Consider the following 19,824-nt stretch of genomic DNA (forward strand, 5'->3'; position numbering starts at 1 on the left):
TCCGCAGGTTCCTTTAGGGCGGCCGTATCCACTCTTTTAGATAAGCGCGTCAGGGCCTTGTCAACCCTAGGGGAGGATTCCCAGCGCAACCTATCCGTTGGCAGGAAAGGGTACGCCATTAGTATTCTCTTGGGAATCACCACTTTCTTATCAGGGGAAGACCACGCTTCTTCACATAACTCATTTAATTCATGTGAAGGGGGAAAAGTCACTGCCTGCTTTTTCTCCCCAAACATATTTACCCTCTTGTCAGGGACAGGGTCAGCCTCTGAAATGTGTAATACATTTTTCATTGCAATAATCATGTATCGGATGGCCTTAGTCATTTTGGGCTGTAATAGTGCCTCATCCTCGTCGACGCTGGAGTCGGACTCCGTGTCGACATCTGTGTCAACCAACTGAGATAGTGGGTGCGTTTTTGAGACGCTGACGGCCTCTGAGGCGCCTGGGCAGGCTCGGGTTGAGAGCCCGGCTGTCCCCCGGCGGCAACATAATCAAATCACTTATGTAATGAGTTTACATTGTCATTTAAGACCTTCCACATATCCATCCAATCAGGTGTCGGCACCGACACCACATTTATCTGCACTTGCTCCGCCTCCACGTAACCCTCATCAAACATGTCGACACAGCCGTACCGACACACAGCACACACACAGGGAATGCTCTGACTGAGGACAGGACCCCACAAGGTCTATGGGGAGACAGAGAAAGAGTATGCCAGCACACACCACAGCGCTATATACACAGGGATACACACTACCAGAAGTGAATTTTTCCCAATAGCTGCTGTATCAATACACCTTTTGCCTAAATTTATGTGCCCCCCCCTCTCTTTTTACCCTCTTAGTGCCAGGAGACTGCAGGGGAGAGCCTGGGGAGTGTCCTTCCAGCGGAGCTGTGAAGAGAAATGGCGCTGGTGTGCTGAGGAAGAAGGCCCCGCCCCCTCAGCGGCGGGCTTCTGTCCCGCTGTTTCTGACTAAAAAATGGCGGGGGTTTTACACATATACAGCCACAGACTGTATTATGTGTCTTTTTTATGCCAAAGGTATTCTTATTGCTGCCCAGGGTGCCCCCCCCCCAGCGCCCTGCACCCTACAGTGACCGGAGTGTGTGGTGTGCAGTGGGAGCAATGTGCGCTACCTTAATGAAGACAGGAGTCTTCAGCCGCCGATTTCATCACCAACTTCTGATCTTCTGGCTCTGCGAGGGGGACGGCGGCGCGGCTCCGGGAACGGACGACCGAGGACCTTTGCCTGTGTTCCAACCCTCTGGAGCTAATGGTGTCCAGTAGCCTAAGAAGCGCAACCTAGCCGTGAACAGGTACGTTTGCTTCTCTCCCCTCGGTCCCACGTAGCAGTGAGTCTGTTGCTAGCAGATCTCACTGAAAATAAAAAACCTAACATTACTTTCTTTACTAGCAGGCTCAGGAGAGCCCACTAGGTGCATCCAGCTCTGGCCGGGCACAGATTCTAACTGAGGTCTGGAGGCGGGGCATAGAGGGAGGAGCCAGTGCACACCAGATAGTACCTAATCTTTCTTTTAGAGTGCCCAGTCTCCTGCGGAGCCCGTCTATTCCCCATGGTCCTTACGGAGTCCCCAGCATCCACTAGGACGTCAGAGAAATATACAAAAAAGCTTGTTAAATACCATACTTAGGCCACATAGTAACACAGTGTTGATTATCCAGTCTGTACTTAATGAGGGATCCTGGCAGACGAAATGACCAGAATTTCTATTCGGCAACCCGCCAAGGTTCACATGCCCAGCACTGGGATACTGACAGCCGGAGCGTATGCAGGACCGCCGGAGAGGTAAGCCACAGGGAGGGGGAAGGTTAGGCTGCGGGGATTAGGCTCTGGGGAGGGGGCGGGGGTTAGGTTTAGGCACTCCTGAGAAGGTTAGGGTTAGGCTGCTGGGATTAGGTTTAGGCTGTGGGGAGAGGGGGATTAGGTTTAGGCTGTGGGGGGGTGTTAGGTTCAGGCACCCCTGGGAAGTTTAGGGTTAGGCTGCGGGGATTAGGTTTAGGGTGTGGTGTGTGTGGGGGGGGGGGGAGGGGGTGTTAGGTTCAGGCACCCCTGGGAAGGATAGGGTTAGGATGCGGGGATTAGAATTAGGCTGGGGGGGGGGGGGGGGGGGGGGGAGTTAGGTTTAGGCACCCCTGGGAAGGTTAGGGTTAGGCTGTGGGGATTAGGTTTAGGCTGTGGGGAGGGGGGGGGGAGATCAGGTTTAGGCTGTGGGGAGGGAGGGATTAGGTTTAGGCTGTGGGGAGGGGGAAGGTTAGGTTTCGGCACCCCTGGGAAGGTTAGGGTTAGGCTGCAGGAAGGGTGGGGTTAGGTTTAGGCACTACTGGGTAGGGTTAGGTGGGGATTTGGGGGAAGGTAAGTGTACTTACCATTCCCCTGTCGGGATTCTACAGTCAGTCTTCTGACCATCGGCATCCCAAACGCCAGCAATTCATACTCAATGCCTTAATGACCATTCCCAAGTCCACTTAAACTTACCAAGAGGCAAGACTTCTGAACGGTGCAAGCAATGTGTTAACTGAAGGAAAAGCTAAGCGAACACATAAGAGACTGCATGCACAATGACGCTTCCGTGTGGGCCTTAGTTCTCACTGATATCAGGCTACAGGAGCTTGAGCGCAGCCGTGTAGAACAGGAGGTGAATTAGTGAATTACAAACGTTTGGTAATCTCCGGGAAACACAGAAAAGAAAACCACACAGGCACACGTACAATCTGAGGAGTCTTTTTGATTAAAAACTGAAGCTAAAAAAATCAATATAAGAATCCATTATTAAAGTCCAGAGTTGTTCTGCCCTTCTCTCCCACTGTGCGTACAGACGTTGGATGCCAACTGGATGGCAGAAGCAGCATGGTCCACCGCCAGAGCACACACCAGTGGCTAGCGAGGAAGGAGTGGGGTGAGGATGCTGTTATGTGTTTCAGGACAGGCTCTCTTAATGGCTATGGGGTAAACCATTACCATGATCAGACTGAATTCAATTCCCATGTCTATCCAAGACGACACAGGTCCGCTATTTTAGGACCCAGTAACGTCCTCTCTCATTTTATTATCGCCTGGCCTCTCCGCTTACCGTGAACGGAAATGTTTGTCTCTGCAGTAATGCAACTGCCATATGCAAAATCTGAGTGGCACCTATATGCCAACCGCCTCTGCCAAACAACGCAGTCTAGATACGGACATTCATTTTTGTAAACAAAAGATGTTCTAACTATGAAACAGGAGAGAACAGGGACAACATATTAGAATTAAAATTATGCCTTTTTTTTCTTATAAATTAGGGCAAAGGACTTGGTTTAAAAAGCAAAACCTTTAACTCTAGCATTCCATGTATACCACACAGGATTAAAATAAGGAACTCCTTGCAAGTTAATATGTCACTCTGCAATACTCAAAAGACAATTCGTGATCTGGTGACTTTCGGCACAAACACTTTGGCGTAATGTTCCGAGTCCCAGTGCCGCAATCCCATGTGCACTGTAAAATCGCTTATATCCAGTATGCCAGGTACAGCCGCACAGCCGTGTTCTGCTTTCTCTTGGAAAAGCTCTGCACAGATCACTTCTTTTTCCTCCGCACCACAGTCCAACCCTGAACCTCCTGTTCCACCTCCTCCGGATCCCTGCTATGCCCTCCGGCCTCTGACCCGCTGGATGCAGTAGAAGCGGCTGGCGTGGGAGGTGTGTGTGTACTCGTCTCACAGTCCATTGCCTGTAAGAAACATAAGGAGCATGCACATCTGAGCAGACGGAAACAAGCTCAACGAAACACAGGAGATTAGAGACATCGGGCCACTATGAAATCAAGCAGCTGCTTTGCCCCTCTGCATTAAGAATGAATAAAACAGTGCGGCCTTCGTTTACGTTTACGGGTGTGATATGGAAGGTCGACCACATTTAGGTCAACATGGATTCTAGGTCGACAGGGTCTCTAGGTCAACATGGTCTAGGTCAAAAGGTCGATATGAGTTTTTTTTAGTGTCGTTTTCGCCGTACAGTGACCGGGAACCCCAATTAGTGCACCGTGTCCCCTCGCACGGCAAGCGAACTTCGGGCAAGGTGCCTCGCTCTGCTACCACTGCACAGGTTACTGTTCCCAGTCGTAGTCCACGTGGATCGTAAAGTATGAAAAAGTTAAAAAAATATAAAAAAAGGGAAAAACTCATGTCGACCTTTTGACCTAGAACATGTCGACCTAGAGACCCTATCGACCTAGTTACTGTCACCCAATAGTGGTCGACCTAGACACTGTCGACCTACAGACCGGATACCTTCGTTTACAGGGTCACCAATCCCGTTCATAGGTCCAGTTGTGCACATGGCACAAACCATGATGGCCAGTTTAATTCTTACACTGCAATTCTGATTTGAGTTCCATCCCCCCCCCCCCCCCACCTCTAAACCAGTCTGTACAATTTATCTTCACCCCCACAACTCACCATGGCTTTGCCAAAGGTGCAAAATGACCTCTTACTGCTGCGCTTACTGCTATCAATAGGAGCACGTGTTTTGTTCTATTCTGTTATTGTGTTCATCTGGATGATCATCTATACACGCACACTGCTGTTACCAGGAGACTCACACGCTTGCCGAGAACAATACCTACTTCTGCACTCTCATGACAGCTCTCCGGTAACAAAGGGACAGCGATCGCTATAATGTGCAGGTTTCCAGGGGCTCATTCACACGGAGCGCCCATAGTATGCGGTGTATATTGTGCAGCCTGACTATGGGCCTGATACGATGGACACAAACACAATGGTGGATGTGCAGAAAGGTGCTGCGGCCCCTAAGGGAACCGTGTTTCAAAATTAAAGTGTCTTTCCCCTGTTTTGGAGACTTACCAAGGCTGGGGGTCTGTGTCCTCAGACTTCATTGCCCCAGCAGAGAAATTCTGTTGCCCGTGCTGAATAAGCTCAAAACGACTCGTATGGTCGACGGCTGCAAACAATGTGATCGATGATCATAATATTGATACATCTTCGGTCGCAGAACTTGAATCCGCGATGACGACAGGGGGCTTTTTTTTTTGTAAGACACCTCCGTTGGCATTAGCAGATTTTTGCATTCCTGCCGTGTCCAAAGGCGCCCCAGCCATACAAATTGCGTCTGTCTCTTCATCAGGCCATGCGGTCATATCACACAAAATACCAGTGCGCTATAACGCCAGTGGCAGAACCATTAGTAATCACTGAGGTTACACCATTTGCCAGTGTGCGCCAATAATTATGTGTGTGCGAACCCTCGCTATAGATACAAATATGAAAAAATTATTTGGCTGCCTTTTTTTTTTTTTTTTTTTAATAAACCGTAAACCTCATTGCTTACTCTGGTTATATTTTAATATTGCCAGTATAATATTTGCCAAACTGTAATAAAGGTAATCGGTGAATTGACTCTGGACAAAATTACCCTAGAGCAGGCATGTCAAACCTGTGGCCCTCTAGCTGTTGTGAAACTACAAGTCTCAGCATGCTTTACCAGCTGATCAGTGCAAGTTTGACAAGCCTTCCCTAGAGGGTTATACCCCTTTCCCACTAGCGTAGCACGGGTCGCCTGACACGGCTGCGACCCGTGCTATAGCCCCCTGCAGATAGCGCTCACCAACCCGGCAATTGCCGGGTTGGTGACGCGCTAGTGACGTGGCAGGGGCGGCGCTGGGAGATCACATGATCTCCCAGCGCCGCCCTCCTATACACTGTGAACGGGAGCCGTGTCGCCTCGACACGGCTCCCGTTCACACTAGACAGCTAGCCGGGTTGAACACGTGTTCAAGCCGGCTAGCTACCAGGGTAGGATTCCCGGATCACTTGATCCGGGAATTTGCCGGGGGACCCGTTTCCACTAGGGAAAAACACGGGTAAATGCACGCCCCCGCGCATTTACCAGTGTTTATAAAAGCTAGTGGAAAAGGGGTATTAGTAATGCAGAGGATTTAAACTGCAATTGCCCCTGATGTGAAGGATTAGAACACTACATCATACCCCGACGCTATATAAATAACTATGGAACTTTATAATTATTTATTACCAGTTATTTATATAGCACACACATATTCCGTAACGCTTTACAGACAATATTTGGCCACTCACATCAGTCCCTGTCCCAGTGGAGCTTACACTCCATATTCCCTATCACATGTACACACACATTCACGCTAGTGTTATAATATTTGTTGGGATCTAGTTAACCTACCAGTATATTTTTGGATTGTGGAAGGAAACTGGAGAAAACTCACGCAAGCATGGGAAGAACATACAAACTCCACACATTTAGGGACATTGAATCCATAGGGGTAAATTCAATAAAAGTCTGATCCATTCCGACATGCAGTTGTCGGAATGGATCCGACAACCCCTATTCAATGGACGGCCGCTGCTGTCAGCGGGTGCGCTGACAGCAGCGGCCAGGAGTGCAGATGGTGGCGGGCATGAGCGGGAAGGCAGCGGGGGTAAGCTGGGCAGCGGGGGGACATGTCTGTGGCGGCAGGGGAAGGCGCTGCAGGAAGAGGTTTCTCCCTGCAGCGCCTCCCCCCCACCGCAGCAGACATGTCTCCCCGCAGCCAGCTTCCCCCGCCGGCCGCCGATCTCTGCCCCCCCCGCGATCCGCAGCACCGCTCGTCTCCTCACCTCAATCAGACTTGTTTTCAAGTTGGATTGAGTTTGTCGGAAAGGGGGCCAAAACCTGTCGGATTTGGCCCCATTTCCGACAGAAGCACGTGGATCGGCGGCTATTCCACCGATCCACGTGTTTTCCGACAAGTCGGCAATTCCCGACTTGTCGGAAAAAAAATCAGCCCCTATTGAGTAGGTCGGAACCCCTTCCAACCTATTTCTGTCAGAAGCTGCCGTCTTTCCGACAAGACGGCAGCTTCTGACAGTTATTGAATACAGCCCATAACCTCAGTGCCGTGAGGCGGTAACGCTAACCATTACACCGTCCGTGCTGGATGCAAAGTAATGTTAATCATCACAACGTCCGTGCTGCCCCATGGATGCAATATAATAGGACATGTCCACGGAAGGGTAATTAAGCACATGTAATACGTTTGTGACTAGAATGTAGCTATGTCAGGAATTTGGGGGGTGTAGAAGACTGCGTTGGCCTGGTCACCATCAGCAATGTCCTAATGACACCAAATCTGTATTTGCCCATCATCCTCTCCTGCCTCTATACACACGGCTCCTAATATTTATCTTTATACTGTGACCGGAAGAGACTTTTGCTCCATGATAGATGCCTACCTCTTCCTCTTCCCCATCACCATCGCTGCTGTCCTCATCGGCTTTCACTTCCTGCACATTGGCTTTCACATTGTACTTCTTCTGGGACAGTTGTGCAATCTTCTCCTTCACGCGGGTTGTGTCTCCCTGCCGACACTGGGAGTAGAACGTGCAGAGCTGCTGGGAAATCTGCACCAGGGGAAGTGACAAAGGTCTCAGATCACATGAACAGCAAGATGGTAAACCGCTGACTTAACAAAAAAAATAACTGAACCGCTCTCCTTGTATAAGCAGCATGATATGGTTACTAGTGGGCAGTGTGGCATTACTAGGACAAAGGTTTTATATAGAGGCGTGTGTTATACTAGAGTTTTCCTGCGCCAGTTTGATTTGAGCCTGACCGTTACTATGCCTTGCTCCTGCCATTCTGTGCCTTCCTGCAGTTTAACCCAGTCTCATGGTATGAATACACAGATGCTGCCTCACAGCGCTGCGTTCAGGAGTTCAATTCCCAACTATGGCTGCATATGTGGGGAGTTTGTATGTTCTCCCCGCATGGGTGTGGTTTTTGTTTGGGTGCTCTGGGTTCCTCCCACAAACTTGCAGGTGGATATATAGATAGAGTGTATATATATATATATATATATATATATATATATATATATATCCTATCCATGTGTGCGCTTGTAGGTTAGAGAATTTACACGGTAAGCTCCAATGGGGCAGGGAAGGAGATGAATGACAAATATTGGGGATTCTATATAAATAATGATAATCGATATTAATGCACTAAATTCTCAGCAAGCTAATAGAGTATGTTGGAATTGTGGTTAACAATAGGTGCCCTAAATCTGTGTCCTCCTTTTATTTATCATTAAATTGCAGCAGTCAATAACAAAACAGTATTAAATGAAGTTCACTAGTTCACAAGGAACCAAACAGAACGGATCTGTGATCTCCGACTGCCGAACTCACCCAATGAACTCCTGCTTGTCCCTATTCTCCTCCCATTATGGTGTCAGCCCCGTGGTGACAGACAGGTCACTGCATGCTACACTCACCCCCAAACAGGGACAGACTAGAAGGGACACGCTGACTGCAAAAAGGGCTGATACCCTGGTGAAATGCTCCACAGAGATACAGTGTACTGATAATACTGAACCGCACTAGTTCCCACAATTCCCATGTTCTAGATAACATTTGCTCCCAAATATTCTGTGCTTTATTTATGTATGGTAAGTACGGATGAGCGGTTCATCGAACATACCCGAACTTTGGGGTTCCGAGACAATTGGAGTTAGGGGCGTAGCTATCTCATTTGGGGCCCCATAGCATAATTCCACGCATTATCCCGCCCGCACGGAGGCGCCCCCTATAGAGCAGTCACCATTGTGGCCGCAGTGTGCTGCTGCACTGCCGCCACATCTGCTCTCCGCCTCCGTCCACTGTCTCTTCACAGACGCTGGGTGGAGGCGTGGCCGTGGTCCGGGGATGTCGGACGTCCCTGTATACTCAGCCACGCCTCCTCCCAGAATTAGTTAGTATCCAGTGGCTGCAGTACAGCAGCACAGCACACTTCTTGTAATGTAAAAAGCTGCCAGCGCCGGGAGCTCAGTAGCTGAGTGCAGGGGAAGGGAAGGGTCGGGCCCCATAGCAGCTGCATCCCCTGCACCTATGGTAGCTACGCCCATGATTGGAGTCCCGGTTTGGGTCACTTTAGGGTCAGATGTAAAAACTGGATACTTGCGTATTTTTGATGGCATGCAAGTCTCTCCCTCGTGATTTAAGGTTCTATTTCACACTGGAAATGATGTTCATAATACTGCAGGAACAGCAACATGTCCACAAATGACATAGTATTAACTGTACTTATCAATTTTAAAGAAATCCAAAAGCAAAACAAAGTGGTCCTCTCACATCGCTAATATTAAGTTACCCATGAAAGAATTAGACCAGTAAAATGTCCTCACCAATGGCAAACTTCCATCTTCCACTACGGTATCAAACTCATCATTCAGTATCCCTTGCAGTGTCTCCTCCACCTCGTACTGCTCCAAGTCCGCTGCAAACCAGAGGAAATGTCATAATGAATCCACAGGCGAATTCAGTCCGCACCAGGTGAAGGGAGGTCCATGGTATATGTGTGTACGTATAAAGTACTGTATATCATTTTTTTACATGCGCGAAATTATACAGTACTATAAAAACCTACCAGAGATCTGCAGAAACGTCTCTAATGGCCCATACACACTGGCCGATTCTGAGCTCAAAGTAGCTCACTTTTGGCGTTTTGAGCTACTTTGAGCTGAAACTCGGCCAGTGTGTATGGCTGGGCTGGGCGTGCTGGTGCACGCTCCCGCATCATCGCTGGCAGCCTTCGCCATCCACCGGGCTGTTTGAACAGCCGAGTGAACCCCTTCCCACAGTCTCCTACTGTGGAAAGTGGTTCACCCCCCCCCCCCCGTGAACATCGCTGGGCACTGGGAAAATCGCTCAGTGTTTATGCACTGACCTATTTTCCTGCTAGCGATGTTCACATCATCGACCAGCATACACACTGGGCACAACCGCCCAGTGTGTATGGACCTTAAGGGCTCAAATCTGTCAGATTAATAACGTCAGTGATACAGAATATAGTGTACAACGTGTTCACAATCTTAATACGAAAATGCAAATGTGCCAGAAAAAATATAAGAGATTGCGATTCTGCACAGTTTGTGTCTGTGTATATTTGTATTTATATATTTAAAAATAAAGGAGATGGATGTTTTATTATTATCATCATCATCTTTTATGGGGTGTATTCAATAACTGTCGGAAGCTGCCGTCTTGTCGGAAAGACTGCAGCTTCCGACAGAAATAGGCCGGAAGGGGTTCCGACCTATTCATTAGAGGCAGTTTTTTTTTCTGATAAGTTGGGAATTCCCAACTTGTCGGAAAACACGTGGATCGGTGGAATAGCCGCCGATCCGCGTTCTTCTGTCGGAAATGGGGCCAAATCCGACAGGTTTTGTCCCCCTTTCTGACAAACTCAATCTGACTTGAAAACAAGTCGGATTGAGGTGAGGAGACGGGGAGCGGTGCGGCAAGCTACGGGGATGAGAGGTACCTTGCCTGGCCATCCCCCGGCCAGGCACCTCTCTCCCTGCAGCGTCTCCCCCCCGCCGCCACAGACAAGTCCCCCCACCGCCATCCAGCATACCCCTGCTGCCTGCCGCCGTCCAGCTCGCTGCCTGCCACCGTTACTCCCCCCACCGGCCGCCGCCAGCGCACCAGGCAGCCGCTGACAGCAGCGGTAAGACAGGACCCCAGGTACGGCCAAATTCGACAGTCTGATTTGGCCGTCCATTGAATAGGGGTTGTTGGATCCATTCCGACAAATGCATGTCGGAATGGATCCGAATCTTATTGAATATACCCCTATATGATGCAACAAGCGGCTTACAGTGCATAAACAGGAACAGTGTGAACAAAACAAGAAATAATAAGTCACTTACAGTACAGAACATTGCAAGACATGGACGTGGTTTATAAACATTGCTGCATCAGCGGTCATAATACTCATATAAGCAGCAGGACGGTAGAACCCCAGAGTTAGGTGCTGCTGTAGGCAGTGGGGAGGAGATGATGGTATAAGTGAGGGATGGAAAAGCACGAGGGCAGAGGGCCCTGCTCGTGAGAGCTTAACAGTCAAAAGGAGAGTGGGATGTTTAAGCCATTATGTAGTGTTAGCAATATTGTGTATCAGTAATTGTCCATTATGATAACTTGGCCACATACAAGTAAAAAAACGATGTAGAAGAGTAAAGGGCCCTACACATTTTGCTGACCAACGATATTATCATTGGCCGATTTTTTCCATTAACGATTTTTGCCTACACACTGGACGATATGGATGGCTGATTTGGACGATATGACAGTATATACTGTACATCTATATTGTCCAAATTGACTTGCATGTATAAACGAGAATAGATCAACGATGAACGACTGTGGAGCCGCGCATTGTTCATTGTTGATGCATACACACTGAACGATATCGCTCATATCTATTACCATTATCGCTAAGTGTGTAGGGCCCTTAAGAGTGTGTCTTTAGGCGGCAATCTCTGGGCACATGGGGCTAGATTTACTAAAAGGCATCTTTTACAACGATGGACCCAAACTAAAAAAAAACAACGATCACACTAATTGCAAAACATGCCTAATTTTACATTTGGGGGTCAAAGCTGATGAGTATCGGTGCTTAGTAAATATAACCCATAGTCCAGTCATGCTCGGACTACACAGCAAAGAATTACCATTGGGAGCAGCCATATAAAAGGCAACTCTTTATTAAGAAGCTTACAATTCGTATGGAAATATTGATCCACAGCTCCCACCATCCATCCGGCCTTCTCCTGGCCATAAAGACCCCCGAATCCATTCTCCACAGCTATCTGCGGATATAGAAGAAATACTAATTAGTGGTTAGATTAATCAATAATACGGAAACAAATCAGATCATGCCGTTAGAACAATACTAATTTCCAAGCACTTAGCGCAGCCAGTACAAATGCCGTTAATTGTGTCCCCACAAATCTAGAATTTATTTGCACCCTAATGTGCGCAAACAGTTTAGAGAAAGTCATAGTGGCTACAAATCTGTTCATTATACACAGATACAACATCTATGTGAGCCAGGAGTTCTCCTGTAATCTGGCAATGGCTTCCTGTATTTTATTCCCCCTTGTCTGGAGTCATCCAGACAATGCTAAACATTGCTGCTTTATTTATCAGCTAACACAGGGACTATCACAACATTCCTATTGGACTATCACAACATTCCTATTACGTCTGACTCTAGTGGATTTTGTCTAGTATGTCGTAATATAGATCCAGACAAAAGAAGTCTAAAAATAATGTCTAAGCACAAAAAGGACAAAGGGGGTTATTCAGAGATGTACGTAGATCTTGCTTTCCACAGCAAGATCTGCATCCATCTACTACCATGCTGGGGGGCCGCCCAGCGCAGGGCAAGCCCGCCCACCATGTGTGTGGCCCCGCAATCCGCTCGCAACTTAATTGTGAACGCAGCAATTTAAGGTCGACCCATGGCTGTGCTGGAAGGCGGTGTAACGCCATTTTTCTCTCTGTAGCGGCTGCTGCATGTGACATCACGCAACCGCCCTGAACGCGCTCTCACCGCGCCCGTTTTGCCCACCTACGAAACGCCTCAGCTGTCAATCACCTTGCGGCCGCATAGTGAAGGGTCGATCACACGCACTAATAGATGCTGCACGTGCACAGAACCCCTGGATGCGGCCGCTGAGTACAAACGCGCGGCTTCGTTCAGGTTGGAATAGAACCCAAAGTATTATTCCTGCATACGTCACTAGTTGCAACACCAGTTTTCTGCCCCAGCTAATAGGCGTCTAGCAAGTCACTGGGCCTAAAATCAGGTTGAGATCTGAGCAGCAGACAGCAGAGGACATCTGGTCTGGACGCTTCGTGGACTATTTTGCAAGACTGTCAGGTGACCGAGTTGGGGGTAAGGAAAGAATTATATTCTTTAGGTTTATTTCCAGCATTAATTAGTCCTTTAATCACTGTGTTTGCAGTGGTCCTTGCTAAAACTGGATACCCCGATGTCCCTCCATTTCTGTTCCCATGCTGCAATCTATTTCTTCCCCTTAATTCTACAATGTCTGAACTTTACAGGCACTCTGGATAACTCGTATGCACTTTATGGGAGGTTTGGATAGAACCATGCTCCCGCCTTTTAGCTGCTGTCATTTGCTAAACCAGCTTCTACTTTCCCCATTCTGCAGGAAACAGCTGACATAACTGATATGGATTGTCAGAGAGCCACAGAAGACTGTGGTGTATTCCAAATTCCTTAAAAGGTATGACATGGGCTCCAAACTTTTGGATAAACTTTCAACAGGGACCTTACAAAGAAACAAAAAAACTGCTGATCGTCCATTAGTGACCTTGGAGTCATCAGCTAAGAAGGGGGCAGATGTATTAACCTGGAGAAGGCATAAGGAAGTGATAAACCAGTGATAAGTGCAAGGTGATAAAGGCACCAGCCAATCAGCTCCAATATGTAAATAAACAGTTAGGGTCTGATTGGCTGGTGCCTTTATCACCTTGCGCTTATCACTGGTTTATCACTTCTTTATGCCTTCTCCAGGTTAATACATCTGCCCCAAGGTCTCTTAATTCTTGGTGAAGAGGTCTTCCCTTTTCTCCATGAATTTCTACATTGTTGTGTCTTCTTTATTACTATCTGCTGCCATTATAAATATGAAACTACCATGACAATTGCTAACACTAGTATAGAGGGACTATAATGGTAGCAAATACAAGACGTTTTTATTTTTGTAACAAATTTTTTCATAGAATAAGTCAATGCTTAAAGGTACTGGGGGGTAATTCAATTGCGGGCAAATAATCAGCCAGGCAATAGCCGCGCTGTACGGCAGCCCGTTCATGGAAACAAGTGTTCGCTGCCCCATAATTCAATCAGATGTGGTGGATGCAATTTTCCAGAACAGCACATTGTGACCCGCATTCATAGGTTTTTTTCCCTGCACCCCCATAGAGATGCACAGGCAAACCTGCAATGTTATAGGGGCAGTGGTTCCCAACCTTGGTCCTCAAGTACCCCCAACAGTTCATGTTTTCCAGGTCTCCTCACAGGATTGCAAGTGAAATAATTTGCTCCACCTGTGAGTCTTTTAAAATGTGTCAACGAGTAATGAATACACCTGTGCACCAGCTAGGTGACCTGCAAAACATGAACTGGCGGGGGTACTTGAGGACAGAGATTGGGAACCACTGTTATAGGGAACATATAAGGCGGATATGTGTGCAGCAGAGCATTGCGGCAACTCTCGGCGGCACTGAATTACCGCTATGTATAGGATTAGACTGCAAACAAAAGTGTTTGTTTGCTGTAATTTAATGTCTCCAATACTGCCAAACAGAAAATGAAATGGGATTGCAGGAAGACCAATGTCCAGCATATAGGTGGTCAGAGCAGATCTGCGTTAATCGCAGAACAAGAAATATCCTCATTACAGACCAAACATTTGCCTTTTTTTCTGGACTTTTCCCTTCTGTAAAAGGCTTACCCTTCAAATAGCTATTCCATAACTACATTTCCATTAAGCAAGAGGCTTAAAGAATTTGCCAACTAAATTTAGAAGCTGTTTACGTTTTTATAAAATGGAAACTTTCTCCTCCTCCTGGAAACCAGTCTGATAATGTTGTGACAGCTCTGTGGACATCCAGCAGCCAGAACAGCATTTCCATGTACACTATGTAGACAAAAGTGATTGGACACTGACAGCAAATACATCAACAAGATTTTATTGATGTCAGTACTTTGTAGGTCCACCACGTGCAGTGATTACTGCAGACACCCTTCTTGGACAAGCGCAGGCGGTACGTTTTGCCATTCCGCCTTAAGTACAGTGCCCAGAGTTATTGAGTACATCTCTATACTTCTCAGAGTTAAACTGACCATGCATTACAACTAATGGGCCCATGCCAAACCAGCTGAAACTGGCCCACAGCGTAACGCCACCACCTCCATGCTTTACTGTAGGTACTGTACACTCTGGCATCAGACGTTCTCCTGGCAACCGCCAAACAAGTCCACATGATCTGGAAAGTGTAAATCGTGATCCGTCACTCCATAACACTCGCCGCTTGTGCGCTCTTTACACCATCCGAAGCGCTGGGCTGTATTCTTCTTTGTGATTAGAAGTTTAGGAGCAGTTGCTCGCCTATAGTATCCAAGTGCATGGGCCTCCCTATGAAGTGCTCTTGTCGAAACCGGCACATTAGTGGCCATTTGGAACTCGTGTGCAATGATATGCATGGGGTGACCCGTTATTTTGCAGCTCCCTGGGATACAGTTTCTGGGGTCTTCCAGGGCGAGGTGCATTCCTGCAAGGACTACTGTTCTTCCACGCCTTAAAAAGGCACAGTGGATTTAGGAACCTCACACACATCCGCAATGCTTCTCCCACTCATACCGCAGATTGAGCAGTCTATGGGGGTCATTACGACCCGATCGCACTCTGCACTTCTTCGCAGTGGTGCGATTGGGTCGGAACTGCGCATGAGCGGCGTGTGCATTGCGCACACGTGTCGTTGCCCGGCGAAGAAAGCGGTTGCAGCGGCGACCGCAAGACGACTGATAGCAGGAAGGCGTTCCGGGGCGTCAACTGACCGTTTGAAGCCGTTTTCGGGGAGTGGTAAGAAAAATGCAGGCGTGTCCAGGCGAACGGAGGGCGGATGTCGGACGTCAAAGCCGTGACCATCATCGCTGGACCCTTCAAACAGGGTAAGTATGTCCAGGGCTGGTCTTGTTTTGTGTGAAACTTTTTTAGCATAGCAGTGCTGCACAAGCGATCGCAGCCCTGCTATGCTAAAATACACTCCCCCCATAGGCGGCGTCTAGTTGATCGCACAAGCAGCAAAAAGTTGCTACGTGCGATCAACTCAGAATGAGGGCCTATGTCCCCTTTTCAAACTTGGTTAGCTCCTTCCAGCCATTTCATTAACAAATGATGTAATCAGTGCCCCTCTCCTCGTTTTATACCTTCACAAACACGTGTCTGCTGCAGGAACAACACCACTGGGGGTGTCCAATCACTTCTGTCCACATAGTGCATATACTACAACAGCATAACTGCCAACATGGAAATACTTTCCAGGGGTACTTGGGTGGCACGGAGTACAGTATAGGTGTGCCATGACGCACTTTTATTAGTGGTTTCAATACAAGTGCAACATATGAAACAGTTCTTGAAATAGAAACCATTGTTTCCAATGACCGCATAAACCAGCACTGTTACATTATCGGGATATATTCAATAAGTGTTGGATCCTTTTCGACAAGTTTTGTCGGAAATGATCCGACAATGCACTATTCAATAAGCTGCCAAATCCGACTGTTGGACAGCTGCTGCTGCTCACCCCGATCCCAGTGCCGGCCGGGGGCGTCCTCATCCTCCCCGCTGCTGGTCCCCTCCCCGTCGGCCGGGCGTCCTCATCTTCCCTGCTGCTGCTCACCGTGCGCCACCCAGACTGGCTCTTCCTCCCCGGGCCAGCTGCCCATCATCCTGGGATAGGGGGCACCGGTCACACTTGCTATAAGCGACAACAGCATGATGAGAGACATAAGGCTGTGACCGTTGCCTCCTATCCCAGGCGACTCGGGCGAGGGCGGAGCAGCAGCTCGTATTCCCGGGAATAAGTCACGCAGGTGACAGCAGCGGGTAGCGGGGGCGACCCCCCAGGTGACACCCCTGCCCCCGCCGCAGGCACCAGTTACGGGAGTCACCTGCAGTGCGGCGCCCGCGCTCCCTGTGTGCAGCGGGGGGTAGGTGCTGGCCTGGCAGCATGTCTATATACGAGGCAGCAGCCTGTGACGGGTACAGATGGGAGCGTCTGTCAACAAGCCGGGTCCCGGGATGAAGATAGATATCATCAGCTAGGCAGGGTGGATGGAGGAGGTGGCGGCACTGTCAATCCGACTTTTATTTAAAAGTCGGATTGACATTGTCGGAAACGGGGCTAAAACCTGTTGGGTTTGGCCCCGCTTCCGACAATGCACGCGGATCGGCGTGCATTCCGACAGCTTTCCGATTAGTCGGGAATTCCCGTCTTGTCGGAAAAAACGGCCCGCTAACGAATAGGTCGGAACCCCTTCCGACCTCAATCTGTCAGAAGCTGCCGTAGTATGTCTCCATTCAATGCATTTAACGCACAGTAAACACACTGAGATTAATAAGATCATCGCCAAAGACCTTCCGGATACAAATAAGAGTACCAGGTGCTAGGGTAGACAAAGCGTCAGCATGTCCTTACTTACATGCCCTGTTTAACTCGCTCCGCATGTGGTTTTGCCCGGAAATTCTGGTATAAAAGACTCCCTCTATACGCCACTCTGCAGTAAGGATGAAGCTGGACTTATATACTGAATGCAAAGTTACAGACCCCCAAAATCAGGACAGTTTGTAGGTCATAGATATGTACCAATGCATATGTGTAATGTCCCCTTGTTTTCATTAATATACAGTCACACCACTGTAATCTGCCCCCTCCTGTAATGTATTTGTCAGTACCCTCTCATTCCATTCATCTCTCCACAGCCATCTCTTGCCGGCATGTAGTTATGTGACCGACGCAGTTATCCCGCCACCTCACAATCCCGACAGTCGGGACTGCTGACTAACATGGACTATTCCCACTCGTGGGTGCCCAAGACACCCACAGAGTGGGAATAGAACCTGTGGCGAGCGCAGCTCGCCACCAAGCACGCCGGGCATCTAAAAGCCAGGAACCAACCTCTCTTGCCATTTCTCTTGAACCCCAACACCCCGTACATTATTAATTTCTCCCCTGCACCCTTCTGGTCCCCTCCCCCGCTCTTTCTTATGGTGCATACGCACTGGGCGTTTTTACCCAGAGTGTATGCAGAGCGATGATGTGAACAATCGCTGGGTGAAAAATTACTCAGTGCATACACACTGAGCGATTTTCACCCTGGCCAAGCGATGTTCACGGGGGTGAACCACTTTCCACAGTAAGAGACTGTGGAAAGTGGTTCACTCAGCTTGTAAAATAAGTTGATGGACGGCGCTGGCCAGCAATGATGCGGGAGGGCGCATCAGCACTCGTCCATTCACACTAGGAGATTTTGAGCTCAAACTGCCAAAAGTGAGCTTTGAGCTCAAAATCGCCCAGTGTATATGGGCCTTTACCTTGTAAAGTAAGTGATCATACACAGCATGGATGATGCACCTCAGTGTCCGTGCACACAGCAGCCAATGTGAAAGTGGTGGTGGGGATTTATTTGAATCTCTGGCAGCAAGAACTCAGCGCAACAGTGCTTCGAGGAGAACAACAACACTGACGAATGACATTACTTCTCGTGTGGTAGTTGTCCCAAAAGGTGGGGCTCTGTGCACTGGTTGTGGCACTGTCACACTGAAGTCTGGCTACCCCAGGGATTCAAACGAAAGAACCCACGTCCCTTTCTTATTGGCTGCCAAATAGTCCCCATGAAGGGGGAGGACATTGCAGCTTTCTTGTTGTGAACGGATTTATTGCTAGGTACACCCGAGGCTTAGGGGGCTATTCAGAGATGGATGCAAATTTGCTGTCGTAGCAAAATCTGTGTCCGCATACTCACATGCTGGGTGCCGTCCAGCACAGGCAAGGCTGCCCAGCATGTGTGACACCACCCCACTATGCGTTAACAACGCACAGAGGTCAACCACTGCCTACGCAGCCAGGCACCGACTAAATGTTCCAATATGCAGGCGACGTCATAGGCCAGCACCAAAAACGGACACGCCTGCGTTTACCAATCTCCCCCCCCCCCCCCCCTTCCCCGGGCTGTCAGCACCGGACGCCCGTCTCCTGTCAATCACATCCTTCCGGGATGCGCTTGCATGGTGAGGGGCTGCGCATTATGTCCGATGCGTATGCGCAGACCCTATAGGCGCAGCAGCTGCGTCCCACTCTGAATAAGGCCCTTAATTACCAACATTACCCAAACCTGGACTAAAACCACAGCAACCAGCAATTCGCTTATATCTGTCTATTCCTAATGCAAGTGATAAATGAGAGCAAGTGCAACTGCATAGGGTGCTGAGATTTTAGAGCAGATATGCACCTCTGGGCAACAGTAATACATAACACTAACTGGTAACTACACAGGACTAGGTGATGATAATCATGTAGTTTAAAGTAAAATAAAAACAAATATATCCCAACAACACTACCAGCACACCTAATATGTCGGGATAACTTATGCCTCTAAACTGCATGATTACCTAAATGAGCAGTTGCACAGCTAATGGTCACCTGCAGCACCGGCCAGCTCCCCAGCACCGCCTGAACCGCCTCATAAAACAGACCACGTGAATCCGAGCTGTGCGCCGCCATCTTCCCCCCGTCTGCAGCGGCCAGCCCACAGCAGCAACACGCCACGTGACTAGCGAAGGTGATCGCCGAGCTCCTCGCACTGACCAGACTATAGAATCGAACGCCTATCCGAGCAACACACCAGCTGAGCCTCCAGAAACGAGGGTTGTGTCTATGTTGCCTTCGTGCAAAGGACCTGGACGTGACAAAACGAGAGGGCAGGAGAGAACTTCCGCCCTTACAGCTCCTAAATATTTTCTTCGTTCTCCGATCGTTTGGGGTATTTTTTTTTGTATGCAGCATTGGACGCTCGCCACGCATCGGGCTCGGTGTCTCGCTTCGCTAGCCAGACTTTTCTATTCCAAATAGATTGTGACATGGACCCAGGGGGTTATGGGAAAGGTCCTCTGCACGAAGAGAATCTAGACGCTACCCCAGAGCGAGTGAGCTGGAGGAACCAAGCGGTTGTCTGGCAGCGTGTTCCCATGGCGACAGATTCACTAATAAATACAGTTTCACACCATGTTGGCGACAGATTCACTAATAAATACAGTTTCACACTCCATGTCAATAAAAAATTTACCGTGAGTAGGATTAATAAATTCTTAATAAGAGTCTTTGTGCTCTCACAAATTAGGTGCAGTC

General features: G+C 48.6%; 1 protein-coding gene across 1 annotated transcript; it reads right to left on the reverse strand.

Moving 5' to 3' along the window:
• Positions 1–2,734: 2,734 nt before the first annotated feature.
• TSR2 (TSR2 ribosome maturation factor) lies at positions 2,735–19,366 on the reverse strand. The gene is made up of 5 exons (XM_063936365.1): positions 19,120–19,366; positions 11,597–11,687; positions 9,219–9,310; positions 7,270–7,437; positions 2,735–3,737 (listed from the first exon to the last, which is right to left on the reverse strand). The coding sequence occupies exons 1-5, from the start codon at positions 19,198–19,200 to the stop codon at positions 3,585–3,587; spliced, it is 585 nt and encodes a 194-aa protein (XP_063792435.1). The 5' UTR covers positions 19,201–19,366; the 3' UTR covers positions 2,735–3,584.
• Between the last annotated feature and the right edge of the window lie 458 nt (positions 19,367–19,824).

Source organism: Pseudophryne corroboree, chromosome 8 (assembly GCF_028390025.1).
Source record: "Pseudophryne corroboree isolate aPseCor3 chromosome 8, aPseCor3.hap2, whole genome shotgun sequence".
In the NCBI taxonomy this organism is placed as follows: Eukaryota; Metazoa; Chordata; class Amphibia; order Anura; family Myobatrachidae; genus Pseudophryne; species Pseudophryne corroboree.